This window comes from Mobula birostris, chromosome 2, assembly GCF_030028105.1.
Source record: "Mobula birostris isolate sMobBir1 chromosome 2, sMobBir1.hap1, whole genome shotgun sequence".
Lineage (NCBI taxonomy): Eukaryota > Metazoa > Chordata > Chondrichthyes > Myliobatiformes > Myliobatidae > Mobula > Mobula birostris.
Genome location: NC_092371.1, coordinates 175124660 through 175138905, shown reverse-complemented (window position 1 = coordinate 175138905; position 14246 = coordinate 175124660). Strand labels below are relative to the sequence as shown.

The 14246-nt window shown below is 41.6% G+C and overlaps 1 protein-coding gene across 1 annotated transcript in view; it reads left to right on the top strand.

Annotated features, from left to right (window-relative positions):
* csmd1a (CUB and Sushi multiple domains 1a) overlaps positions 1-14246 on the top strand; it is a 2254753-nt gene that overhangs the window by 1642452 nt on the left and 598055 nt on the right. The window contains exon 12 of the mRNA XM_072251121.1: positions 8670-8782. Coding sequence (XP_072107222.1) covers positions 8670-8782 — 113 coding nt within the window. The remainder of the gene's footprint in view (positions 1-8669; positions 8783-14246) is intronic.

The window sequence follows — 14246 nt, the reverse complement described above, 5'->3', positions numbered from 1 at the left end:
AACTCCAATCATGCTGCTAAAGAATTTGGATCTTCCCATACTAAAGTCAAAGTCAAAGTTGAGTTTATTGTCATCCACACAAGAATATGTTTACACTGGTGCAGTGAAAAACATATTTACAGTAGCATCACAGACAGATAACCGGTAAGGATGGAACAATGGCAACTGGAGTTTAAACTGGACAATGTGAAGTGTTGCACCTTGGTAGGTCAAATGTAAACAGACAGTATGTTAAGGGAATGTGTTGATGAGCAGAGTGATCTTAGAGTCCAAGTTTATAGCTGCCTGAAAGTGCTACACGGGTTAATATCGCATATGGCACATTTGCCTTTATTAGTTGAGGCATTGAGTTCAAAAGTCAGGAAGTCATGTTGCAGCTTTATAAAACTCTGGTTAGGCCACATCTGGAGTATTGCATACATTTCTGGTCGCCCCATTATAGGAAGGATATTGAGGCTTTGGAGATGGTGCTGAAGAGGTTTATCAGGATGTTGCCTGGATTAGAGTGCAGTGTTTGATGAGAGGTTGAACATGCTTTAGTTGCTTTCTCTGGAGCAGCCCAGCCTGAGGGGAGATCTAATAGAGGTTTATAAGATTATGAGAAATATAGATAAACAGACGGTGTTGTTTTCCCGGAGTTGAAATGGCTAATACCAGAGGGCATGTATTTAAGGTGACAAGGGATAATTTTAAAGGAGATGCGAGGGACAAGTATTTACCCGAAGAGTGGTGGGTGCCTGGAAAGCAATGCCAGGAGTAATTTTAGAGGGAGATACATTAGGGACTTCTAATAGGCACTTGTATTGGTACATGTATGTGAGAAAAATGGAAGGACATGAATATTTTGAAGGAGGAAGATGTTAGTTTATTTAGCCTTTTGGTTACTGCCCTGCCCATTCGATCCCTCCCTCCCCACCTTCTTACTCTGACTTCTCATCTTTTTTTTCCTACTCCTGATGAAGATCTCGATCTGAAACGCCAGCTGTTTACTCTTTTCCATAGATACTGCCTGGCCTTTTGGGTTCCTCCAGCATTTTGTGTGTGTTGCTTGGGTTTTCAGCATCTGCAAATTTTCTTGTGTTTGTGATTAGTGATTTAATTGATTTGGCACAACATTGTGGGCTGAAGGGCCTGTCCTGTGCTGTGTTGTTCTATGTTCTCTTAAGTTACTTCAGTTCCCCCATCCCTAGTGAACATTCACAAGATGCAAGGACAAGTTGTTAGCTTTAATTTTAAAACTCAATGCTTTCATTTTCTTAGTCAGCTATATGCTAGTTGCTCCAGATTTGTGGATCAATAAAAAACACACACAATTTTTATACAGGATTTTTAAGGAAGATATATAAAGTATTCTGAAGCAGTTCAACATTGAGATCAAGCAAAACTGTATATTGTGCACAGAACCATAATGAGAACCATATTTAATGTAACTTTTTGATGCATATTTAGTTTCAGTCTGTTTGTTTTTATTGGTTGCATTAAATAAACTATACAATTTAAATTTGTTAATTATATTATTCATAGATTAATTATATAATTAAGTCAGATTATACTTACAAGGTGTGTTATAAAGCCTAATCGGATGGAAATGAATGCAAGTATTGTAACTGCCAACGTAGTAACCCAAACAGCAGTGGTATGGCAGCTGGCTTTCTATTGTAAAAATCAGAATAAATGCTCACTATTGTTCTAAATTAATAACTACACTAATCCCCATTTAGAAGCTAAATAACTCGTGTGTAATCAAAGTTGAAAGTAAAGTTATTACCAAAATACATATACATCACTATATAGTACCCTGAGATGCATTTTCTACTGCTAAGTACAAAACAACACAATTGAATCAATGAAAAGCTACACACAAAACAAAAACAGTCAAATAACCAATGTGAAAAATACAACAAGTTATACAAGTACAAACAGAAAAGCAAAATAATAATAGTTAAGTAATGAATAATATTAAGGACAAGTGTTAAAAAGACTTTTAAAGTGAGTTAATAGGTTGTGGAATCATTCTGAACCCCAGTGTTGGGGTGTGAAGTTATCCAAATCTTGTTAAATCTTACTCAATGCTTATTTAGCCTTATTAAATTCAACCCACGAACAGCAATAAAATGCTCAATTTATTCCTTTAGTCTCCACTCCTGAACTTCAAGTCTAACTAATCTGATAGAATAAATGTAACAAATTCAGTGCAAGTTTCCACAGGAGACTAGTCTGACAGACAAACTTTATATTTCAAGAGCAAGGCTGATATTGAGTTAAGTTTGTTATTCTTGTTCTACATAAAGGCATCTAACTGAACTCGGTGAGTGTTGGCCCAGTGCCTTCAAACGCTCCTAATACGTTAAGCCTTTCATTTCCAGAATCATTCTCGTGAGCTTCCTTTGGACACTCTCCAATGTCAACATATCTTTTCTTAGATAAGAGGCCCAAATCTGCTCATAATGCTCTAAATATGGCCAAATCATTGCCTTATAAAGTGTCAGCATTACATTCTGGCTTTTATATTCTAGTCCTCTCAAAATGAAAGTTAACATTGCATTTGATTTCCTTACTACACATTCAACCTGCAAGTTAACCTTTAGAAAATCCTGTGTTAGTACGCCCAAGTCCCTCAGCACCTCTGATTTCTATATTTGCTCCCCATTTAGAAAATAATCTACACCTACATTTCTTCCACCAAAGTACATGGCCATACAATTCCTGACACCCTGTCATTTCTCTTAATCTCTCATTCTCATTCTCCTAATCTGTCTAAATCCTTCTGCAGACCACCTGCTTCTTCAACACCTCCAGCTCCTCCACCTTTCTTTATGTCATCTGTAAACTTGGCCGCAGAGCCATCAGTTTGATCATCCAAATCATTGACATATAATGTGAAATGAAGCGCTCCCAACACTAACCCCTGTGGAGCATCTCTAGTCACCAACAGCCAACCTAGGGAGGGGAGGGGAGGATTAGATTTATTTTAAGTAGGTTACATAGGTTCAATCCTGACTTCAGCTGCTGCTTGTCTGGAGTTTCAATTTCAAGTCTATTATCACTCAGCCATACTCAGGTATATAGTTAAATGAAGCAATGTTCCTCTGGGTCCAAGGAGAAAAATGCAGTACATATTTCACATACGATACATAAAATAATGTTAACACAATAATATTAACAGATAATAAATATTCTGTAGATGTACAAGAGGGCATGTATTTAAGGTGAGAAGGGGTAATTTCAAAGGAAATATGAGGGGCAAAATTTTTGAGTGACTGGGATGTGCTGCCTAGGAGATACATTAGGTGCTTTTAAGCAATGTTTTGATCGCTCGAGGAAGGTGAGGAAAATGGATGGATGTGAATATTATGTAGGCAGAAGAGACTAGTTTAGTTACCTATGTGATTACTGGCTCGGCACAACACTGTGAGCTGAAGGGCCTGTCCCTGTGCTGTGTTGCTCTATGTTCTAAGTTGACATAAAGTGCATATATGACATACAGTTAAATATACAGCTGTATAATGCTACTGATGCTGTTATAAGTAATGTGCACAGGATGGTAGCAGGGCATTCAGAAATCTCACGAGCTAGGAGAAGAAACTATTAACCAGCCTAACAATCATTGTTCTTAAATCCTATCCCCATTCCCATTTTAACATGTCACTCCTCTTCTGCCACAGTGAGGCCACTCTCGGGATAGAGGAGCAACACCTAGGTAGTCTCCAACCTGATTTCATGTATATCAGTTTCAACCTCAAGTTTAACTTTCAGCGTTACCATGGGGCCAAGACATAAAACACAGAAACATAGAAACATAGAAAATAGGTGCAGGAGTAGGCCATTCGGCCCTTTGAGCCTACACCGCCATTCAGTATGATCATGGCTGATTATCCAACTCAGAACCCTGTACCAGCCTTCCCTCCATACCCCCGATCCCTTTAGCCACAAGGGCCATATCTATCTCCCTCTTAAGTATAGCCAATGAACTGGCCTCAGCTGTTTCCTGTGGTAGAGAATTCCACAGATTCACCACTCTCTGTGTGAAGAAGTTTTTCCTAATCTCGGTCCTAAAAGGCTTCCCCTTTATCCTCAAACTGTGACCCCTCGTTCTGGACTTCCCCAACATCGGGAACAACCTTCCTGTATCTAGCCTGTCCAATCCCTTTAGGATTTTATACATTTCAATCAGATACCCCCTCAATCTTCTAAATTCCAAAGAATATAAGCCTAGTCGATCCAGTCTTTCATCATATGAAAGTCCTGCCATCCCAGGAGTCAATCTGGTGAACCTTCTTTGTACTCCCTCCATGGCAAGGATGTCTTTCCTCATATTAGGGGACCAAAACTGCACACAATACTCCAGGTGTGGTCTCACCAAGGCCTTGTACAACTGCAGTAGTACCTCCCTGCTCCTGTACTCGAATCCTCTTGCTATGAATGCCAGCATACCATTCGCCTTTTTCACCGCCTGCTGTACCTGCATGCCCACTTTCAATGACTGGTGTATAATGACACCCAGGTCTCGTTGCACCTCCCCTTTTCCTAATCAGCCACCATTCAAATAATAATCTGTCTTCCTGTTTTTGCCACCAAAGTGGATAACCTCACATTTATCCACATTAAATTGCATCTGCCATGAATTTGCCCACTCACCTAACCTATCCAAGTCACCCTGCATCTTCTTAGCATCCTCCTCACAGCTAACACTGTCGCCCAGCTTCGTGTCATCCGCAAACTTGGAGATGCTGCATTTAATTCCCTCATCTAAGTCGTTAATATATATTGTAAACAACTGGGGTCCCAGCACTGAGCCTTGCGGTACCCCACTAGTCACCGCCTGCCATTCTGAAACAGTCCTGTTTATTCCCACTCTTTGCTTCCTGTCTGCCAAAAGTCCCAACAGTCATGCACAACACAAGGCACATCTAGCACATATAAGATAGCAGGCACACAAAAGAAAGCACTAAAATACAGTTATACAAAAATATATAGTCTAAGTTCCTGAGTCCATGAATGTTGCAGCAGTATGCAGTCAAATACATCCAGTTTGCCTTCTGCTGAGCCAACACAGGGGACAGCATCAACCGCACCACACCACTTCCGGAACTCTGGTGGAGAGCCTGACTCTAACACCTCCCCTGGGCAGCTGAAAACCAGTGACACCTGTTACATAGAAACATAGAAAATAGGTGCAGGAGTAGGCCATTCGGCCCTTCGAGCCTGCACCGCCATTTATTATGATCATGGCTGATCATCCAACTCAGAACCCCGCCCCAGCCTTCCCTCCATACCCCCTAACCCCCGTAGCCACAAGGGCCATATCTAACTCCCTCTTAAATATAGCCAATGAACTGGCCTCAACTGTTTCCTGTGGCAGAGAATTCCACAGATTCACCACTCTCTGTGTGAAGAAGTTTTTCCTAATCTCGGTCCTAAAAGGCTTCCCCTCTATCCTCAAACTGTGACCCCTCGTTCTGGACTTCCCCAACATCGGGAACAATCTTCCTGCATCTAGCCTGTCCAATCCCTTTAGGATCTTATACGTTTCAATCAGATCCCTCCTCAATCTTCTAAATTCCAACGAGTACAAGCCCAGTTCATCCAGTCTTTCTTCATATGAAAGTCCTGCCATCCCAGGAATCAATCTGGTGAACCTTCTCTGTACTCCCTGTATGGCAAGGATGTCTTTCCTCAGATTAGGGGACCAAAACTGCACACAATATTCCAGGTGTGGTCTCACCAAAGCCTTGTACAACTGCAGTAGTACCTCCCTGCTCCTGTACTCGAATCCTCTCGCTATAAATGCCCCATACCATTCGCCTTTTTCACCGCCTGCTGTACCTGCATGCCCACTTTCAATGACTGGTGTATAATGACACCCAGGTCTCGTTGCACCTCCCCTTTTCCTAATCGGCCACCATTCAGATAATAATCTATTTTCCTATTTTTGCCACCAAAGTGGATAACTTCACATTTATCCACATTAAATTGCATCTGCCATGAATTTGCCCACTCACCCAACCTATCCAAGTCACCCTGCATCCTCTTAGCATCCTCCTCACAGCTAACACTGCCACCCAGCTTCGTGTCATCCGCAAACTTGGAGATGCTGCATTTAATTCCCTCATCCAAGTCATTAATATATATTGTAAACAACTGGGGTCCCAGCACTGAGCCTTGCGGTACCCCACTAGTCACCGCCTGCCATTCTGAAAAGGTCCCGTTTATTCCCACTCTTTGCTTCCTGTCTGCTAACCAACTCTCCACCCACACCAATACCTTACCCCCAATACCGTGTGCTTTAAGTTTGCACACTAATCTCCTGTGTGGGACCTTGTCAAAAGCCTTCTGAAAATCCAAATATACCACATCCACTGGTTCTCCCCTATCCACTCTACTAGTTACATCCTCAAAAAATTCTATGAGATTTGTCAGACATGATTTTCCTTTCACAAATCCATGCTGACTTTGTCCGATCATTTCACCGCTTTCCAAATGTGCTGTTATCACATCCTTGATAACTGACTCCAGCAGTTTCCCCACCACCGACGTACCCCGTAACTGGGTTGCCAAACCAGCAGAAATGGATCACTCAGTTGGAGTCTGGATTACTAGATCTAAGAAAGTTTTATTAAAGAAACAAGCAACACAGTAATCAAAAGGATAATAAATGCAACAGTTCAGCAATGATAAACACACATGTGCACAGAATTAAGATAACAGGATCAATCAAGCTCTATCGTTGTCTGGGGGTAAATGACCAATTTCAAAGTGACACAAAGTCCAGTTCAATTTAGTTCGGTTCGCAGTAATCGTTGCCATGGCGATGGACAATGTGGGGGGAAGGAGAGAGAGAACGAGAACGAATGATCATTCAAAAACGGCTTCCACTCACAGACCTGCGATATTGCTCACAAGCAGCTTTCGGGCGAGTCCTTTGTGATGTCACCTGGGGTCACCGACTGTGACCCCTCCTCCAGATGCGGTCGATCCTCTGCAGTGAACCCGGCACCCAAGCAAGGGCGGACACACACCGGGTTCCCATTGATTGTACTTTTCCACCCTGTGCGTTTGTGGCCCGGTACTTCCCACCGACTCGTGAGAGGCGCACCGCTTCCAGGGTCTCGTTACCTCGAGTGTCGTGTGTGTCCTGCCTTAGCGAACCTGTCCCTTTTTATCCCCCTGCTGGGGTATCGCCTGTCCATCACTTCAAACAGTTCAGGGTTCAAAGGGGGAACCGCTCCAGACAGCTCTCTCTCCCGTCCCTTCATTACACATCTCCAGATCGCCTGTCCATCACTTCAAACAGTTCAGGGTTCAAAGGGGGAGCCGCTCTAGACAGCTCTCTCTCCCGTCTCTTCATTACACATCTCCAGATCGCCTGTCCATGACTTCAAACAATTCAGGGTTCAAAGGGGGAGCCGATCTTGACAATACCCAGACTGATGGCTCCTTCATTAACACCTCCAAATGCTGCTTCATTGTGTGCCTTATCTCTCCCTCCCCTGAGGACAGGTGGCAGACCAACTGCTGATGCCACTGGTGCTAGCCCAGGCCAGCAAACATCTTAATTTATGTGTATCACCAACCGCACCACACCACTTCCGGAACTCTGGTGGAGAGCCTGACTCTAACACCTCCCCTGGGCAGCTGGAAACCAGTGACACCGCAGCTTGAAGCCAGTCCTTGCTATGACTGAGCCCAAGCAGCTTCCCTGCCTTTCACCAATAAACCAACTAATTGGGCTCACAGCATTCCATACTGCCAATGTCCAACAGGGTACTGCAATTGCAAGAAAAGCAACTAAGCTATCACATGCTGTAAAACTGCACGCTTAGTTTGTGTACTGCTGCCTCTCTGTTGCAAGCCATATCACCATCTGCAACAGGCCCAGCTCCTTCACTCGCTAATGGAGTAGACTTGCAGTACTTTAAGCTCTTCATGTCCTGAGTAGGGTCTTGAGATCATAAAAATACATTTAAAAAAGACAATAACATCTTAGGTCAACCCTATAAAAGTCACTGCACCCGAGTGCACCACCATCTTACCAAATTTCTCCTACTGGTATTTTTTTTGTCTTTTCCCTTCCCCCTGCCTTCTTCTGCAATCCCCACTCTGGCATATTACACCTTGTCCTCATCCGCCTATCATCTCCCCCAGGGGCCCCTCCTTCTTCTCTTTTTCCCATGGTCCACTCTCCTCTCCTATCAGATTCCTTATTCTCCCGCCTGTCCCACCCACCTGGCTTCATATATCATCTTCAAGCTTGTCCTCCTTCGTCTTCCCCCATCTTTTTATTCTGGTGTCTTGCCCCTTCCTTTCCTGTCTTAAAGAGAGGTCTTGGCCTGATATATTGACTTTTATTGATTTCCATGGATCCTCCCTGACCTACTGAGTTCCTTCTGCATTTTGTGTGTGCTGCTCTGGATTTCCAGCCTCTGTAGAATGTTAAGTGCTTAGTCCTTGTTCTTATACTGTGGTACCTTCTACCTGATGGTAGGAGGTCAAACAGATTGTCTGCTGGCTGGGAGGGGTCCTTTACAGTGCTGAGGACATTATGAGTATTGATTCACTTCTTAAAAGCCGTTAACAAATGATAAATATCAGGCACAATTTCTAACAAGTTAAATGAAACATTTGACACTCACTAATTGTGCTAATTATCTACATGTTTCACATTTCAGACTTACAGGCTCGAGCGTCCCTGACTTGATTGTCAGCATGAGCAATCAAATGTGGCTCCATTTACAGTCTGATGAAACCATTGGATCACTTGGATTTAAGGCTATCTACCAAGGTATGCTTTTATGCATGATGGCTTATCTTCTGGAGATGTGGAATGCTTGTGCCATACAGTATATTAATCTGGTCTGACAGTTATTATCCTTCAAACAACTGATGTTTGCATCCCAAACAACAAATACATTTGGGTCGTCAATCATGTGTGGCTTACAATGTATGTACTCAGAAACGTAGCAGTTAGCGTAGTGCTTAACAGCGGCAGTGACCCAGGTTTATTTCCCTCTGCTACCTATAAGGAGCTTGTATGTTCTCCCTGTGACTGCATAGGTTTTCTCCAGGCGCTCCAGTTTCCTCCCGCATTCCAAAGACATACAGGTTAGGCTTTGTGGGTTGTACATTGGTGCTGAAAATGTGCTGACGCTTGAAGACTGCCTCCAGTACATCCTCCGACTATGCTGGTCGTTGACATAAATGATGTATTTCACTGCATGTGTTTATGTTTCAATGTACACGTGACCAATAAAGCTAATTGCTATCTTTATCTTTAACTGCTACATAACATACAAATTTATGAAGTCAGTTCCCTGACTGATGGAGTGGTGGTGAATCTGTGGAATGCACTGCCAAGGAGAGCTGTGAATGCCAAACTTTAATATTATAAAAATATGCAGAAAATTGTCATCAACAAATTTTTATTTGGAGATACACCATGGAACCGGCACTTCCAGTCCAATGAGCTATTCTGCTCAGCAACCCACCAATTTAACTGCCGCCCAATTGTAGGAAAATTCACAATGACCAATTAACCTACTAACCGGTACATCTTCGGACTGTGGGAGGAAACTAGAGTACCCGGAGGAAACCCACATTCTCATGGGAATGAGGTACAAGTTTCTTACAGAAAACACTGGAATTGAACGCCAAACTCCAACGCTCTGAGCCGTAAAAGCATCACGCTAACCACTATGCTGCCATGGTATCCTTTCTCAGAGGAACCAATTAAATATTAGCTTCATTTGTCACGTGTACATCAAATCATTGAAATATACAATGAATTGCGTCGTTTTCTTCAAACCAAAGCAGTGAAGATTGAGTCGCCACACTTCTGGCACCAACATAACATGAGGACGATTTGTTAAGTCTAAGCCTAACCATGAGTCTTTTGGAGTGTGTGAAGAAACCAAAGCACTTGGACAAAATCCACATGGATGTGAGAGGAACATAAAAACTGTTAACAGAGAGCGGTGGAGATTGAACCCCGATCAAAGATTGCTGACATTGTGATGTGTTTGTGCTAACCACTACATCACGGTCTCAGGCTGATCTCTACCTCTGCATATCTAATGAGCTTCCAACACAACTTTGCCATGTCAGCAGCACACCCAAAATGTTGCTGGAACTCAGCAAGCCAAGCAGCATCTATGGAGGGGATTAAACAGTCAACATATTGATCCTGATGAAATCCTGACTTCCTCCAGCATTTTTGTGTGTGTTGCTCAAAATTTTCGGCATCCTCAGAACCCATTGTCTTTGATTTGCCATGTAGTTGTGTCTATGAATTTTAATGTGACATTTTAAAAACAAGCTTCTTATTTTACAGAGTAGTATTAAGACATTGAAATAAAACCTTGTCAGACTTATAGCTCTCACTTTGAGGTTTTGACGAAGAATCATTTCTAAGTTTGTTTTCAAGTTTACTGTTGTTAGTCACAGTTTTCTAGAATATACTGTATATAAATGCTCATGAGTATTTAACTATTGGTGAAAAGACTGTTAAAAAATTTGATTTACTTCTTTGTGACTTTACCTCTTATTATTTACTTGCACTGCACTTTTTCTGTGGCTGTTACATTTGATTCTGTGTTGTTATTGTTTTACCTTGTTCTACCTCAATTCACTGTGCAAAGAATTGATCTGTGTGAACAGTATGCAAAACAAGCTCTTTGTTGCATCTTGGTACATGTAATGGTAATAAATCATGGACAATAAATATCGAACATGGAACTTACAACAGTATAGCACATGCTGACCCTTTGGCCCACAATGTTGTGCCAACTTTTACATGTTCAGATTCAGATTTATTTCTCACATGTACATTGGAACATACAGTGAAATGCATCTTTTGCATTAACAGCCAACACACAAAGATGTGTTGGGTGCAGCCTTTAAGTGTCACCATACATTCTGGCGCCAACGTAGCATGCCAACATGCTCGGCAGAATATCACAGAACACAACAAAACAGGACATCAAGGGACAGAGCAACAACGGCAAAACAAGACGGTTTCTCTCAAGTTCAAGCTCAAGTTTAAGTTTTTTGTCATTACCATGGTGCACCCACAAAACATATATCACACACCACACATAAACAAAATATTGCCATAAATAAGTTATAAAATTGTAATTAAAATTCATGTAATGCACAACACAAGTAAACAGTAAACAGCTTGCTGTCCTAGTGGCAAGACCTCGGTGGAAGCAGGGTATTCATTAGTCTCACAGCCTGAGGGAAGAAGCTGTTCCTCAGTCTGGCAGTTCTAGTCCTCATGCTTTGTACCCGTCTCCCACCCATCAATACACATACACAATTCTCCAACCCCTGGACAAACTGTCTTTGGCTTCCAGTCTCTAACAGACTTGTGGATTCACAGTCCTTTCACCTCCTCAGCGGATTTGCAGACCTGGAGCTCTGGCCATCTGGCCTTGACTTCTGGACTTAGTCTAAAATTATTCTAACCCTTCCCTCTCATGTAGACCTCCATTCTTCTTTCATCTCAATTCAATTCAGTTCAGAAGCAATACCATAAATCTTATTTTAGTTCAACCTTGCCAAATCTCTTTGGCTCTTTCAGTGTTCTGACTTATAGGCATATTGAAGAGTGGTACAGGATTCAGTTGAAACTGATCCGTCAGCCTTGAGTTACACTGAATATACAATTCAGTTAAAATTTAAGTTCAGTTAAGATCTTGCGACAATATATCATAAAGTTTACCAATTCCTTACACAGTTTATTGTATTACAAATAATTATTGTGTTGTTTAAGGAAAATCAAAACACTGGAGAGGTTTCGACAGGGATAGTAAAGAACTGAGGTCTCTGCCATTCACATGGTCCCTCTGGGGTCATAATTTCAATGTTTGAGGGGTTTCCCACCAGTCTCAACCCTTCGCTGTGCAGTGGAGATTGGACCATGGTCATTCTCCACGTCTTAGCATTGGCTACACTGATCTTCAGTGCATCCCTCAGTACATCCTCCTGCAGTCTGGACCGTGTCAGTCAGCAACATTTCCTTACAGACATCTTGCTGTGCTGGAAGACCAGCAAATTTCTGGGAAGACCAAAGGGATCTCTTACCGAGGTGATGATCACTTGTTTGATTTTGCTGTTGTTTGCCTTTTTTTCATTTTGTTGTGATTATGTTAACACTTGAAAATAGTCTATTATTTAGTTTATATTGTGTACTATTAATTGATCATGGATTGAGTGAATGGGATTTATCAGAATCAGGTTATTTTGCAACCAAGACACACAATTGTTATTAACTTACAAAATAAATAGTGAAGACGGATAATAAAGTAGTCTTCATGGACCAATCAGAAAACTGATGGCAGAGGGGAAGAAACTGTTTCTAAATTACTGAGTGGGTCTTCAGACTCCTGTACCTCCTTCCTGACAGCATTAACAAGAAAAGGGCATATCCCAGATAGTAAGAGTCCTTATTGATGGATGCTCCATTCTTGTGGCATTGCCTCTTGAAGATGTCCTTGATAGTGGGGAGGGTTGAATTTGTGATGGAACTGGCTGAGTCAACAACCCTTTGTAGCCTTTTGTGATGCTGCACATTTGAGCCTCCATACCAGGCTGTGATACAGCCAGTCAGAATGCTACCACTGTGTATCAATAGAAATTTTAGGAGTCTTTGGTGATAGAACAAATGAAGAGATATGCTAATGAAGAATAGCTGTTGGTCTGCATCCTACATGATTGCATCAGTGTGCTGAGCCCAGGATAGATCCTCTGAGATGTTGACACACAAGAAGCTGAAGCTGCTTACCCTTTCCACCACTGACTGATGAGTAGTTTGAGGACTGGTATGTGTTCTCACATTTGTACACATTTTGTTTGGCATGCATCCCAACTTCCCTTTCTTGAAGTCCAAAATAAGTTCATTGATCTTGCTGACACTGAATGTGAGCTAGTTGTTATGACACCACTCAAACAACCGGTCTATCTCACTCCTATACACCTCCTCTTCAGCATCTGAGATTCTGCCAACGGTTGTGTCATTGGCAAATGAGTTGTGCCTAGCCACATAGTCATGAGTGCAGAGACAGTAGAACATGCACTTTTCAGCTGCATCTGTTTTGATTATCTTGTGAAGTTTCGTTAATAGTCCTACTTTTGAAATGAAGTTCATCTTCAAATTCAAGTTGATTGTCATTCGCCACAATAGCATTGTGGTTACATCCCCACTCACTAACCCACTCATCATCACTACTTTATTATTTCGTGTCCTGTTAGGTACAGACACTCCTGTACTTAATGGGCATACAATCAGCCTATGTACTTATATTTATTATGTTTTTTTCATTATTGTGTTCTTTATCTTATTGTGTGTTCTTTCTGTTCTGATCAAATCTGGAGTGGCAATTGTTTTGTTCTCCTTTACACTAGTGTATTCGAAATGATTTTAAACAATCTTGAATCTTAATGATTAAAGATAATAAGAATTGGAGAAGTTTGGGAAGTTAACACATCATTGTACATTGACACATCAGTATCAAGTATGTTTTGGTCAGATGTAAGTGGAAAGCTTTGATTTTCAAGATAAAAGCACCTGATGTCAAACAGCATATCCTTCTATGAAGATCAATACCTTTGAATTTTATGCATTGGTGTGAACAATTAGATCCCAAAGAAGTGAATGAGGGAATTCATCAAAGAATTTTTTCCTTACAAGCAAAGCCCTCCTCACCGTTGAGAATTTTTACAAGGAATGCAGCCACAAAAAAAAAGCATTACCATCAAGATCCCCCATCATTCAGGCCATGCTTTCTTCTCACTCCTACTGTTCCTGTAGGAATCTAAGGCCACACCACCAGGATCAGGAACAGTTATTACTCTTCAACTATCAGGTTCCTGAACAAGCGTGGATGACCTCACAGATCTGACCACTGAACCAATTCCACTTTACAACTCTACAACTCATCTTCTCAATACTAGTTATTTGTTATTATTCTTTCCCTTTTTTTGTAATTGCAGTTGGTCTTCTTTTGCACATTGGTTGTTCGCTCACCTTTGCTTGTGGGCAGGTTTTCATTGATTCCTTTATTTGTGTTTCTTATTATTAGCTGTGAATGTCTGCAAGAAAATAAATCTCAGGGTAATATATGGTGACCTACAGTTTATATGCTTTGATAGAGAATTTGCTTTGAAATTTGAACTCCTAAATTTGAGAGTTTGTTAAGGTCAGAGTTGTCATTTAGAAGGTTGTCGTAGGTTACAACGTGATTGAGTCA